The sequence below is a fragment of the Chlamydotis macqueenii genome, chromosome 11, assembly GCF_036417535.1.
Source record: "Chlamydotis macqueenii isolate bChlMac1 chromosome 11, bChlMac1.mat, whole genome shotgun sequence".
Lineage (NCBI taxonomy): Eukaryota > Metazoa > Chordata > Aves > Otidiformes > Otididae > Chlamydotis > Chlamydotis macqueenii.
This window is the reverse complement of record NC_141566.1, coordinates 21,690,009-21,702,614: the sequence shown is the minus strand read 5'-3', so window position 1 is coordinate 21,702,614 and position 12,606 is coordinate 21,690,009. Positions and strand designations below refer to the sequence as shown.

Sequence of the window (12,606 nt, the reverse complement as noted above, 5' to 3'; positions counted from 1 at the left end):
CCCCGTCCCGGCCCCGCATCGGGGCTCAGCGGCGGTTGCTGGTCATCAGCTGGCCCACGGAGTCGGCTGGGGAAGGTGAAGATGGGGATGGCGTGGGGGGACCAGCCCCCCGGTACCCGAGCGAGCTGGCGGCCGGAGGTCCCTGCGGGTGAGGTGCAGCCACCCAGGTGATGCTCATGGGGTTGGGGTCCCCCGCGGCCGGGCAGCGTGGCAGGAGCAGGACTGAGGGGATGGCTGGGGGAGGCTGGGGGTCTGGGCACTCCTCATGGCGGGGGGCTCCAGCCTGCGGGGTGCAGGGGGGCAGAGAGGGGCAGATCAGCGATCAGATCCTTGCCACGGCGGGGATCGCCCTGTGCTGCCGCCCCAGCCCCACAGCCACCGTCCTGCCCCGATGCACAGCAAGGAGAGGCCGTGCTGGCATCCCGGCGGCGCGCGGGGGCCCGAACCTCGCCCCACACACTCACCGTCCCTCGCAGACGCGGTGCGGGCTCCTGCGGCTCTTGCGGGGTGCTGTGGGCAGCGAGCTGAGCTTTCGGGGCGCAGCTGAGCAGGAGCGGAGCCACGATGTCGTACCGGCCGCGCTGGCCTTCCTCCCGCGGGGCACGTCGGCCGCGCTGCCCGATGGGGCGGCGGTGTGGGGGTCAGGCAGCACCCACCCCGGTGCCCCTGCTCCCTGGCCCCACCGGCCAGGCCCAGCCTCTCGACACCCCGTGCCGCTCGCTCGGCACCGCGGCGGCCGCCGCGCTCTTCCTCCTTCTCTGCGCTCTGCTCTCCTCGTCGCCAGGACCAGCCTCCTCGCTCCTCCTCCAGCTCCAGCCCCGCTACAAGGGGAAGCCTGCGGCCACACTGGGCTGAGCATGGCGGGGCTCAGGCAGGAGCAGTCCTGGAGCAGGGGATCCGCCTCCGCCCCGCTCCCCGCTGCTCATCTTCCCCATGGGCAAGGGGCGGCGGAGCGGGGAGAGCCCCATCCCTGGGGCAGGACCCCGGGAAAGGAACTGCCAGCCGTGTGGGACAGGGCTGCGGTGGTGGGCAGTGTGGAGTTCCGACGTTCGCTGCCGGCCTCGCAGAGACAGAGATGTCACACTCATGTCACCCTGTTTGTGGGTGCCCTGCCTCCGGGCGCAAGGGAAGTGGGGTTCAGGGGCTCCCGGGAGGGGGTTGGGGAAGGAGGAAGGCTTTTCCCGGCTGCAAGCAGCACTGGGGCTCCCACAGATCCTGGGTGTGGACACAGAGGTTTTGCTCCTCGTGGCTGCTCCGGGGTGATTAAAACCAATTAATTACAGATAAGCAGCAGCCACCGTCTACTGCCAGGGTGCCCAGGAGCACCAGGGTGACGGGACAGCGGATTCCTGCCAGAGGAGGAGGAGGATGAGGATGAGGATGAGGATGAGGATGAGGATGAGGATGGAGTGCCGTGCTGACCCGCACTCCCCACATTCTGCCGCCCTTGGCATCACGCGCTGTCCCCTGCAGCCACGAGCCCACTGCAAAGGGACAAATCTCACCGCCGTCTGCCCGAGCCTGCCAGTGCAGACGTGCCAAAAGCCCCCGCCGAGGCTTCCTCCTGGGCTGCTGGCCTCAAGAGGAACCTGCGGCCGCTGTCACTGAGAAGTCGGGCAGCCTGCTTGATTTTGGCCGCACGGCAGCGGTTGCCGCTCTCACCAGCACCCGCCATGTGAACACGCAGCAATGGGGGGGGGGTGCGGAGACCCCCGTCCTGCCAGAGACCCGCTCCTGCTGGCGCCGCTCCCTCCCATTACTTAACAGAGCCGTAATAATTCCCGCAGCCGCGGAGGCGCCTGGCTTCGGATTAACGCTGTCTGCACTCCTTAATCCGGATCAGGGGAGGAAGACCTGGAGCTCTGAGGGGCTTTGAGAACTCAGCGGCGCTGGCCGCAGGTGTTTACGTAAGGTGGCTGCGGTGCGCGGTGCCAGGACGTTGCCAGACGCGCTTGGGACCCGGGGAGCTCTGCCAGCACCCCGATTTTGGAAGGCGATGTGGGTTTACTGGTGCCATCCGGCTCCCCCCAGGCTCCGTTCGGAGGGGAGACCCTATGGGCAAGGGCACCAAAGCGAAAGCCCCGCGGCCGTTCCCTGGGGAGGCAGGACACTGTGGGGCACTGTCCCTATGCCAGCGGGAGCTGGGGACGGAGCCGGGCCTGCAGGCGCTTCACCAGCCCCATGTCTGCCGGCGTTTGTCCTCGAAGGGGCTGGCTGCAGCACATCAGCCCGGGGGGATGATGAGGCAGACGATGAGGCATTTATTAAACGGGAAAAAGGAGGAAGCCCTCTCTCATTTCCCTATTATTTTAACACCGCGCGGCATCCCCCAGCTTCCTTCCCCAGAGCTCGGTTCGGACCGCGGAGCAAGGACGTGGTCTGTCCGTCTCACCGCCGTTCAGGGGTGAAGCCGCCCAGTCAGGACGAAACCGAGCTGCAGCCGCCCGTCATGAGATCTGTGCCCCATCCTCGCCACGCTCCGCAGACCCTGCGGCTCTCATGAACGGCACGGCTCTCAGGGGCCTCATTAGGAGCCTAACGAAGAGCCGCAAACACAGAGCTCGGGTTAGGCGCCCCGGGGCACGGCACTGGGGGTGTCCAGGTGGGGCTGCCTCCTCCTCCTGCTCCTCTTGCCAGCGGGAAGGTCACAGTTCACGTGTCCCCTCGACCTTGGCAGAAATAGCTAATCTGCCAACTAAGCAGCTCTCCTGTGTGCAATTAAAGAGATCACAAGTCCCGTCCCGGGAAACGCGTGCTGACAGCTAAAGCTCTGGGCAGCGGGGCCTGTGCCACGGTGGCTGCCAGTGGCCCACGGGGCCGGGCACCCAGGTGGGCTGCGTTTGGGCGGGGTGGGTACCCAGGTGATAAAGGCGGTGGAGCCGACCCCGGGTGCTGGCAGCTCTGGGATGGAGGCACAGCAGCAAGCAGGGACATCCCAGCCTCCGTGCTCGGCTCCAGGGCCTGAGCCAGACCCAAGTGCGGGCTCAAAGCAAAGGGTCTGGCCGAGCAAGCAAGGGCTTGAGCGATGCTGGAGGTGAGGAAGATGAGTGGGGACTTTCTGGAGCAGTGTGCAGGCTGCCCTGGGCTCTCCCTGGGGTCCGTGCCCTGTCCCTAGGGCCAGCCCGGGGACAGCATCCACGCCAGCATCCTGCAGCCGCCCCTGAGGGATCCCGTGCACCGGCTGCGGCCGAGGAAGGATGGTAGCAGGGAGCACTTCTCTCCTGGCCAGCCGTAAGGCAAATCCATCTGCGCTTTCAACAGTTTTCTACTTGCAGCAGCAAACCTTGAATTAACGCTGTGCTAACTGGGTCAGGCGAGGCCAGCCCGCGGCGTTACGAAATGACGCGGGGCTGAGCAGGTTGCCCAGCGGCACCGGTGGACGGTGGCAGGTCCGTGTCCCACCACCGAGGGCTGGGTGGTCCTTCCTCCTGGCTTCAGGGGGAATGAAACTTGGGGCAGGAGCTGCCGCCGCAGCCCCGAGCCCCGCGTGTGCCTTTGCCCCATCATCTCACCAGCGTCCCTGCGGCAAGGGTGTCCCACATGCCCCGGGCCACAGCAGGTCGGCGTGGGCACGTTGGGAGCAGCTGTAGAGAGCCCCCGTGGGAATCTGTGTCCCTGCCCGCCGGGAGCAGAGCTTCCACCTCAATTACCATCACCTTGCTCCTAAGCCTGCTTTGCCAATCTCCCTAAGCCGCTTTCCCAGGGCTCCGGCAGCAGCCGTATTTATAGCCCACTCTTACTGGTGAAGCATCTCCCCAATTAACAAACTAATAGGATTCTTCCCCAAAGCGCCTCTCCCACGGTCCGCGCGCACGCACCGCGCATCTCCAGCCAAAGCCGAGCGGACGCCGTCGGACGCTGGGGGAGGGACCGCCGGGAGGGTATAAGAACCAGCAGGACTGGGAGCAGCCCCATAGTGACTGGGTGGCAGTGGGACGTGCTGGAAGAGGAAGAGGAGAGCGTCTGGCTGTCCATCCGCGCACCAGGTGAGTGCTGCCCCGGCCCTGCCAGCGTCTTGGGGCAAGGATTCTGCTGTTTGGTGAAACATCTCAGGGCAGGGATGTTGGTGCTGGACAGTGGCTGGGAGGGATGGCGGTTTGGGGCTGAAAAAAAGGAAAAATGTGGCCAGAAGGATTTCAGCGTGGCTGAGCCGCTGGGCGTGGGTGCAGAGCTCGGGTAGCAGCGTGGGAGAGCTTAGCCAAGCCAGGGGGTCCGAGTCCCCGCTCGCAGGCTCGGGAGATGCACAGGAGGAGTTCAGCTCTTCTCTCCTCCACCTTTCATCACCTTGTCCCCGACTCCCGGCCGCCGGAGAGGACCGAGCCTGCCGCTCCGCTCCGCTGCCGCTCCCTCACACCTTCTCCTGCTGCTGTTCAAGAAACCCTGCGGCTGAGGACGACCGAGCTTCACATGCCGCAGCACCCGAGGGCACCCAAGATCCCGTGTTTGGGACTAATCCTTTGTTTTCCTGTGGGGAAGAGGATCATCTCCTCACCCCATATCAATTTCTTCTTTCTCCCCAGCATCCCCACGGTTGCGTAAAGAGGCGACTCTGCCCATGTGCCCCTGGGGCTTAAAACCCTGCCTGGGCTTAAGCTCTGCTAATGTCAGAGCCGCCTAACTTTAAGAAGCGGAGCTCATCCCACCTAATCTCCCGGCGAATCCGCGGGTGATCAGGGTGATATTTACGGTTTCATTCTGAACGCCAAGCTTGAGCAAGCAAAACGCAGAGGTTGTGCAGTCGAGCGGGGCTGGGCAGCCCCGGCGCTGGCGCTGCTGGCCGGGATGGGGACGGAGACGGAGGGGTTAGGGTGACCCCAGCACCCCCCTGCCCGTGGGGCGGTTAAGCTGCCCTCGACCCTTTCTGCCCGTGGTTTCCTCGCTCTCCCGTGAGCGATGGGACAAAATGAGCCCGTTCCTGCCATTAAGCCATGCCAGACAATTTCCTGCAGACAAGAAAAATTCATGAAATTGAAACTCTGTAAGCCCTTCTGTTCATTTTCTTGCCTTTCCCAACCTTGGACTCGCTCCCCTGGGAGTCACCCCTGTGCTTCCTATTTTCTGAAGCTGCTTAGGATATCACTCTCCCTTTTGCTCCTCCACCTCCTCTTCACCGCCTTTTTGCCCGGGGGCAAGGGGCTTGTTCGGCTCGGCCGCCCGCTGGGGTCTCCAGCGGCTACTGTGTGCTACCCCAAAGCCGGGCAGCCCCAGCTGAACCCCCAGCCCCCACGAAGGCGAGAGACCCAGCGGCGCCGTAGCCCCGCGGTTCGGTGGGACGCGAAGGATTTTGTCCTTCCCCACCGCCTCACCCAGTGCTTCCCCTCCATCTCTCTCAGCAGATCCCCGCTTGCACAGCCGCTGACTTAAAATGGCAGACGGAGCAAAGTAAGTGTCTTATTTTATTTATTTATTTATTTATTTTTATTTGGGATAGAGCAGGGTGCTATGGGGCAGGAGCAGAAGGAGAAAGCGAGCCCTCCCCGGCCGCCCCCACCCACTGCCCCCACGGGCAGGCACGTGAGCTCGCCGCAGAGAGATGGAGCGAGCCGTCGTGAAGCCAACGAAGAGCTTTCTCTTTTCTTCTGCTTTTTGGTGCCTTCTCGCTTGCCCCTAACGTACCCCCTCCTTGATGGTCACATGCTGAGCCGAGGAGCACGACAACCCCTGGGGCAGCCAGACGGGGTGGGTTTGGCTCTGAATTTGTGGGACACCGAATTCCCCGAGGCCAGGACATCCCGTGCTCTGCTGTAGCTCTTGGGGATGCACCATGCTCACAGGGAAGCCCCCACCTCCTCATCCCAAGGAGACGATGGCCGCCCCCTCCCTCCCTGTCCCGGGAGCGGGCTGTGCCGCATCCAGCCTCGCCCAGGCCATCCCCAACCCCTCTGTTTGTGTTTGCTCCGCAGGGTGTTCAAGAAGACCAGCCCCAACGGCAAGGTGAGCCCGCAGACGCGGGGACGGGACCGCGCAGGGTCCCTGGGTGCGGGGCAGCCCAAGGCGCAGGCACCCCCAGGGCGGCTCTGCCCGTGGGACGGGACACAGGCTGGGTTTCCCTTCCCTTGGAAATCTGATTGACTCCTGCTACACCTGCCACGATGCCACCGCAGGGCTCAATTTTCAAAACAGAAATTACAGAAAAAAACCTATAAGAACCCTTCAACACGAAGTCTGGTCCAGCATTTCTAAGGGCAGGGTTGACGAGCCCCAGGACACAACTCGGGGCTTGAAAATTTTGGTCAATTCAACGGCAAACACTAACCCGCATTTCCTTCTTTCCTTTCACCGCATGCTGCCTCCAGCTGTCCATCTACCTGGGGAAGAGAGACTTCGTGGATCACGTGGAGTCGGTGGAAGCCGTAGGTGAGTGGGGCTGTGCCCATCATGGAGAGGGAAGCGCGGGCAGCGAGTGGCCAGGGAGAGCGGTGCCTGTGCTGGTGGCTGCTCACCTCTGCTTCCCGCTGGAGCAGGACGAGCAAGGGCAGCTCCAGAGGAGCAAGTGTCCCATTTTCTCGCCAATGCCCTTATAGAAAAACAGTGGGGAAAGGGACAAAGTTCTTTTGCAGAACAACGCAGCTGTGCTGCTGGTGGAGATGCCAGCAGGCATCGCCGTGCCCCTGACCGGCAGCTCCCCTCGCTCACCCTCCAGCTGAGGAGCAGATTATTTGGGTTTTAAAGGGGCTGTATTCTTGCAAGGACCTTCCCGGGCGGCTGAGCTCAACAGCCTTTCTTCTCTGTTTCTTTGCAGATGGCGTCTGCCTGATCGACCCGGAGTACCTGAAGGACAGGAAAGGTACGAAGGCACAAAACCCACGGTATAAGGGGAAGAGATGGAAACCAGTGCAAAGCTCACAAGCAACCTGGGGCTGCAGTCAGGTTAAAACTGCAAGGGGTGGTCTACAGCTCGTTGTTCGTCAGCATCGCAGCGGCTGAGCTGGAGGGGAAGGCTGCCTCCTTCTTCTCATGCCTTTTGCCTGGGGCACGGGCTCTGAAGCCACCCGTGCCTCGCAGAAAGATGTGATGAATCTTGTTAGCTTTATACTTAGTGATTGAGGTCCAGGTCCTGGAAACAGAGTCCTGTTTCTCCTAAACACCTATTAAAGCAGTTTTTCTTTCCTTCCTCTTTGTTCAACCCCTTTCCCCCTGTGCCTTCCCTTTACCTCGCCCCTCCCCTGACCCCACTCCTCTCCGTTTCCATCCTCCTTCAGTGTACGTGACGCTGACCTGCGCCTTTCGCTACGGCCGAGACGACCTCGACGTTATCGGGTTGACATTCAGGAAGGACCTCTATGTCCTGACCACCCAGATCTTCCCGCCGGTGCCGGACCAGGCACCCAAAACCCTCACTCCTCTGCAGGACAAGCTGATGAAGAAGCTCGGGGAGAATGCCTACCCCTTCACCTTCGAGGTAGGGGCTGCTCCCTCCCTGGCTGCACCAGGACTCATCTCTGGCCGCACTCTTTATTTACTTTTCTCTCTCTTTCCCTGTTCTGCCCAGATCGCCACCAACCTGCCCTGCTCCGTCACGCTCCAGCCAGGACCGGACGATGTGGGAAAGGTGAGGTGCTGTCCCCAAACCGTGTCCCCCGGGCCTGTTCCCCCTGGCAGGGGGTTAAGTTGTGGGGTGCCAAAAAGGAGAGCTGCTTGTCTTTCACGGGGACGTGGCCCGTGGGGTGAGGGTTGGGGAGGAAGGATAATTGGAGCTGGGACCAGGATCTCCGGGAATGCAGTGGAGGAAGGAGGGGAATGAACCTAAACCTCAGGCAGCTCCGAGCCCCTCCCGCTTAGTGACTGCACGTGTCCCCCCAGGCCTGCGGCGTGGACTTCGAGGTCAAAGGATTTTGTGCTGAAAATCTGGAGGAGAAAATTCACAAGAGGTATTTGCAGGAGATCCCTTTCCTGTCCCATGGCCCTAAAACCAAACCACCATGGTTTTGGGGTGACCAGCCCAGGGCCAGGCCGAGGACCTGCTGTCAGCCTGTGCCATGCTTGGATCGGGTACTTTGCCCGAAGGAGGGGCAGTGGTCCCCATGTCAGCGCCCACCGCGTCCTAAGAGCAGGCTGCAGCTTGCATCCTTTGGCGAGGGACACTGTGATGTCCCCAAAACAGCCAACGTGTCCCCCTCAGAGGCCGTGTTGGCATGTCCCTGTCAGGGGAACCAGGGGTGACCGCTTCTCGCCCCGCAGGAACTCGGTGCGCCTCATCATCCGCAAGATCCAGTTTGCACCCATGAAGTCGGGGCCAGCCCCGAAGTCAGAGACCACCCGGCAGTTCATGATGTCTGACAAGCCCCTGCACCTCGAAGCCTCCCTGGATAAGGAGGTCAGTACGGGGGCTGTCCCCTGGCTTGTGCCACCACGTGCACCCACAGGGACGGGGACCGGGACGCCCGGTCACATAACCGAGCCTCTTCCCGCTGCAGATCTATTACCATGGAGACCCCATCAATGTGACTGTCAACATCAACAACACCACCAACAAGATTGTGAAAAAAATTAAGCTTACAGGTGAGAGGGGGCAGGAGGGCCACGTCCCGGCGCCCACCGCATCCCAGCCTCCCCATCGGAGATGGGGACCGCGCGCCCATGCCTCTGCGGTGTCTCCAGCACTGTGCCCTCTTGTCTCTCCTCAGTCGATCAGATCACAGATGTGGTCCTCTACTCGCTGGATAAATACACAAAGACTGTGTGCAACGAGGAGATAAAGTAAGCAAAAAGGGGCTGCGGGTGGTGCGGCATCGCGGCCAGAGGGAGGAAGAGAAAGGAGGAGATGGGGTCGGGAAGGCAGTTTTACACCAGGCAGCAAAAACATCAGGGTTAGAAGAGCAGATGCGGAGGAAGCAGAGGAGAGGAAAGATTGCGGACGCCGTGCGCCCCGGCACAAGCCGGTGTCGGCTGGGAAGGTCCCTGGGGGAAGGTGCGCAGCTGCCCTCGGCTGCTTCCTCTCCTCGCTTTGCATCTCTGAGGCCAGCCGCGGCCTCTGCGCCCCTGAGAACCAGGAGGCAAAGGCAGATGGTAGAAAAAAAGAAGTGGTTGTATAAGGGAACGAAAGGAGGAAACGGGCCCAGGCAGCTCCGTGGGGAGGGCAGGGCGAGGGGGGTCTCACTCTGCCCGAGTGGCTGCAGAGATGCTGAGCACCCACCAGGCTGGGGCTGGCTCTGAGCTCTCCTCTCCCACCCCTTCCAGCGAGAACGTGGCGGCCAACTCCACCTTCTCCAAAACGTACTCCATCACCCCCACGCTCTCGGCCAACCGTGAGAAGCGAGGCCTCGCTCTCGATGGCAAGCTCAAGCATGAGGACACCAACCTGGCCTCCACCACCATGTAAGAGCTGGGTGGGCTCCCCCTGCTCCCCCCCACAGCCAGACCCACGCCTTCCCTCCTCTCCAACAGCTTCCTGCTGCTCAGGATGCTCTGGGCTCCCACCAAGGGTCCCGCCACACCTCCTGTGCCCACCCCATCCAGCTGGCAAATGTAGGGATTTTGGGACATGGCCGCAGACCCACCTCTCCGTCTCGTAGAAGAGAGACAGCCTCCCAGTCCCAGCCATCGTCCAAAGCCCCTGTACGCCCCTGCGCAGCTGCGTTGGGCCTCATCTCGAGAGTAAACCCCAGCTCAGGCGGCTCCAGTGGCCTCCGGAAACTGCTCTGTGCCTTCAGCCAAGCGGCTGCCATGTTGTGTTGTCCTCTCCTGCTAAACCCCAGTGCACCCCACACGAAATGGGGCATGGAGACAGCCCCGGGAGCTGCCGTGGGGGGAGCAGACAGGGTCTGCGAGCAGCACTGCCCACCTCACCGCTCCGTTCTGCCTTTCTCCTAGCCTGAGACCCGGCATGGACAAGGAGGTGCTGGGCATCCTGGTGTCCTACAAAGTGAAGGTCAACTTGGTGGTGTCCCGAGGAGGGTGAGGCTCTGCGGGCGCGGGGGGCAGGGACCGTCCCCTTGTCCGTGCTGTGGGATCTCGTACCACCGGGCAGGTGATGAAGGGACTCGTGCCGTGGGTGCCCTTGTCCCTGTCCCGCTCCCCCAGGCCGTGGGGCAGCCGGGCGCTGGGCTGCTTTCTGAATCCCACCCCTCCATCCCCATGGCCGCTGCCCTTCTCCTCTTTTATAAATCACCTTCTACCTTACTACAAAGCAAAGTCTAACCGCTCCCTTGCTCTGCCTTGGCTGATTTCTGTCCCTTCTCTCTCGCCGCCGCAGCATCCTGGGGGATCTCACTGCCAGGTAAGGGGGGAGCCGCCTGCAGGGCCGAGCACGCTGCGGCGCCGGGCGCGTTGATTGAAAGAAGCGCTTTTCCTTCCAGCGACGTCGGTGTCGAGCTGCCTGTCATCCTGATGCACCCGAAGCCTGCAGACGGTAAGTAGTGCCTGGGATGCTGCCAGGGCGCTGCGGGGGAAGGCAGTCCCCGTGCAGAGGGAAGGGGTGAAAGCGACGCTGAGGCAGCCACCTGCGTGCCAAGGGCCCCGGTCTGGCCCCACGCCCCCGGCTGTGGGACAGGCACAGCTGCGGCTGTGTGACACCCTCCCTCTGCCCAGGAGCAGAGCTCTGCTCACAGCGCCCCGGCTGCCACCCATCTCAGCGTCTCCCTTTCCAGAAAAACACCTGAGCATTTAGAAGAGATGGTAGCTGAAATGTCCTTTACTAACCCGCATGTGTGTCTCTCTCCATCCTTGCCTCCCTGCGCCTTCCTCATCCACGGACTACAGATAAGCCAAGGTAACGAGATGTTTCCTCGTAGCTCAGGCCAGGGTTTCCTCCCGCACACAAACCGTACTGATCCATCGCAGATGGGCGTGGTGCCCCGCTCCGTCCTTGGGTTAAATCATCCAGGCCTCAAAGTTCCGAGCCGCTGTGGCGCAGTAGGCGGCAGGACACCCTCCTCCGTGGTGGCACAGGCAGCAGAAGCACTGGCAGAGGCTGGGAGGACTCAAGTGCTGGGCTCGGCACGTGTTCTGCAAACTTCCAGGGCTTGTTTTACAGCTCCCCGTGCTGCAAACACAGCAGCCTCTCCTGCTGCAAACCCAGACCTCGCCTCGTCCCTGGGCAGCAGCCGACAGCGCTGCATCTCCCGGTCACGAGTGCCACCACCGGACACAACATCCCCTATGGCTTTGGTCCCCATCCGCCCCGCGGTGAGGTCCCTCGGCGGCTGGGAGCGGTGCTTTAGCACCCGACAGCGCGCGGCCGGTAGCCCTGTGGCTGCGAGGTCTGCCGCCGGTCACAGCCCCGTGCCCCGGCACGCTCCCCGTTGCCAGATCCCTCTTCTCCTCCCACCACAGGAGCTGAAGCCGCAGCCAGGGTTGCTTCCCTCCAGGAAGCCGCAGCGTGCCAAGCCCGTTCCTGGCAGGCGCGGGCGCCGAGCAGCCCCGCAGCTGGCCCTTGCTTTGCGAGGCCCAAAAGGCTGGGTTTGCCTCTGGTTACACCCTGCAACGGGACACAAGCACTGGGATTTGGAGCCTGGAAACTCAGGCTGCAACTGCAATTCTTTCACACCAAAACCTTTGGGTTTCCCAGCTCAGTGAGGATGTTTAAACTTCCAGAGGAGGAAATCTCTTGGCTTGTCCCCACCATCGCTCCCTGTGGATTTTGCCAAGTCGTTTCACACTCGCAGGCTGTTGGAATTGCTTTTGCTGACTCTTTTTTTCCATTTGCTTCCCCCGCTTTTCATTTTCTGGCTCTCCCTTGATGTCATCCACCGCTTGCCTTTCGCAAGGAGGTAACTAATCTCTTTGTCTCCACTTGAATTTCTTTTCCTTCTCTTTTTTCCCTTGACAATGCAAAATACTGTCTTAAAAAAAACACCAAAAGTTGCAGGCGAGAGCCCAGCTCCTCCAGTCACGCACGCTCGCAGCCGAGCCAGCAGTCTGTCCTGGATTTGCGGCAGGCCGCGGCTCCCAGGCTCGTTCCCTACAGTGTGCGGGGTGGCGGGGCTGGGGCAGGATTTGTGCACTGCAGGAGCAGGATTTGGGTGTCAGCAGGGGTTTTGCCCTTTTTGCCGCGGCGCATCCCAGACAGCCGGACCGTTGGCTTCACCACGCTCTGCTCTCCCTTCCAGCGAGGAGGACATCGTCATCGAGGAATTCGCTCGCCAAAAACTCAAGGGGGAGAAGGATGACGAAGATGAGAAGGAGGAGGCTGACAAAGAGGAAAGCTAACCTGCTGCCTGCTCGCACAGACACCCCCCGTCCCGTGCGCCCCGGTTTGGGACGTAGATGCCCGTAGCACGTTCCCCGCTGTGCCGCCTCAGCTCTCTACGCAGGGTGTGATGTGTGCCCCTAGGTACCCCCTCCTCCCCCCGGGCTCCTCGCACCCCCTCCAAGCCCCGGTTGCGGTGGCGGGGGAGGCGTCGCATCTCCTTCCGGTACTGGCTGCGTGCGGGACGGCTCTCCCAACCCCCGTGTCCCCACGGGTGCCAGCGAGGGGACCGATGGGACCCGGCCCAGCGCCGCCAGCAGGATGCTTGTCGCTCGCCTGCGTTCTGCACTGCTCTGTGACACCGTTATCAATAAACCCGCCCCAGTGGCCCGGTGCAGGCTCCGTGTCGTGCTGCCGGGGCCCAACCCGGGCAGAGAGCTCGAAGCGGGCAGTCGGTGCTTCTGCCCGCCCGGCCA

At 62.3% G+C, this 12,606-nt stretch overlaps 1 protein-coding gene across 7 annotated transcripts; it reads left to right on the top strand.

The window, feature by feature from the left end:
* Positions 1-51: 51 nt before the first annotated feature.
* Positions 52-12,375, top strand: ARR3 (arrestin 3). Of its 7 annotated transcripts, XM_086756131.1 has the most exons (17): positions 52-167; positions 5,337-5,382; positions 5,904-5,934; positions 6,297-6,357; positions 6,743-6,787; positions 7,203-7,402; positions 7,493-7,552; positions 7,804-7,871; positions 8,182-8,317; positions 8,418-8,502; positions 8,628-8,700; positions 9,181-9,318; positions 9,814-9,897; positions 10,196-10,219; positions 10,299-10,351; positions 10,702-10,711; positions 12,051-12,231. In XM_086756131.1, exons 2-17 carry the CDS (start codon positions 5,366-5,368, stop codon positions 12,148-12,150), a joined length of 1,185 nt encoding a protein of 394 aa, XP_086612257.1. In that variant the 5' UTR covers positions 52-167; positions 5,337-5,365; the 3' UTR covers positions 12,151-12,231. The 7 variants fall into 7 exon arrangements, with proteins under 7 accessions (XP_086612257.1, XP_086612255.1, XP_086612253.1 ...); XM_086756129.1 differs by lacking the exons at positions 52-167; positions 10,702-10,711 and adding an exon at positions 3,967-3,986 and having other exon boundaries at positions 12,051-12,375; XM_086756127.1 differs by lacking the exons at positions 52-167; positions 10,702-10,711 and adding an exon at positions 3,967-3,986 and having other exon boundaries at positions 7,203-7,552; positions 12,051-12,375.
* The last annotated feature ends 231 nt before the right edge of the window (positions 12,376-12,606 follow it).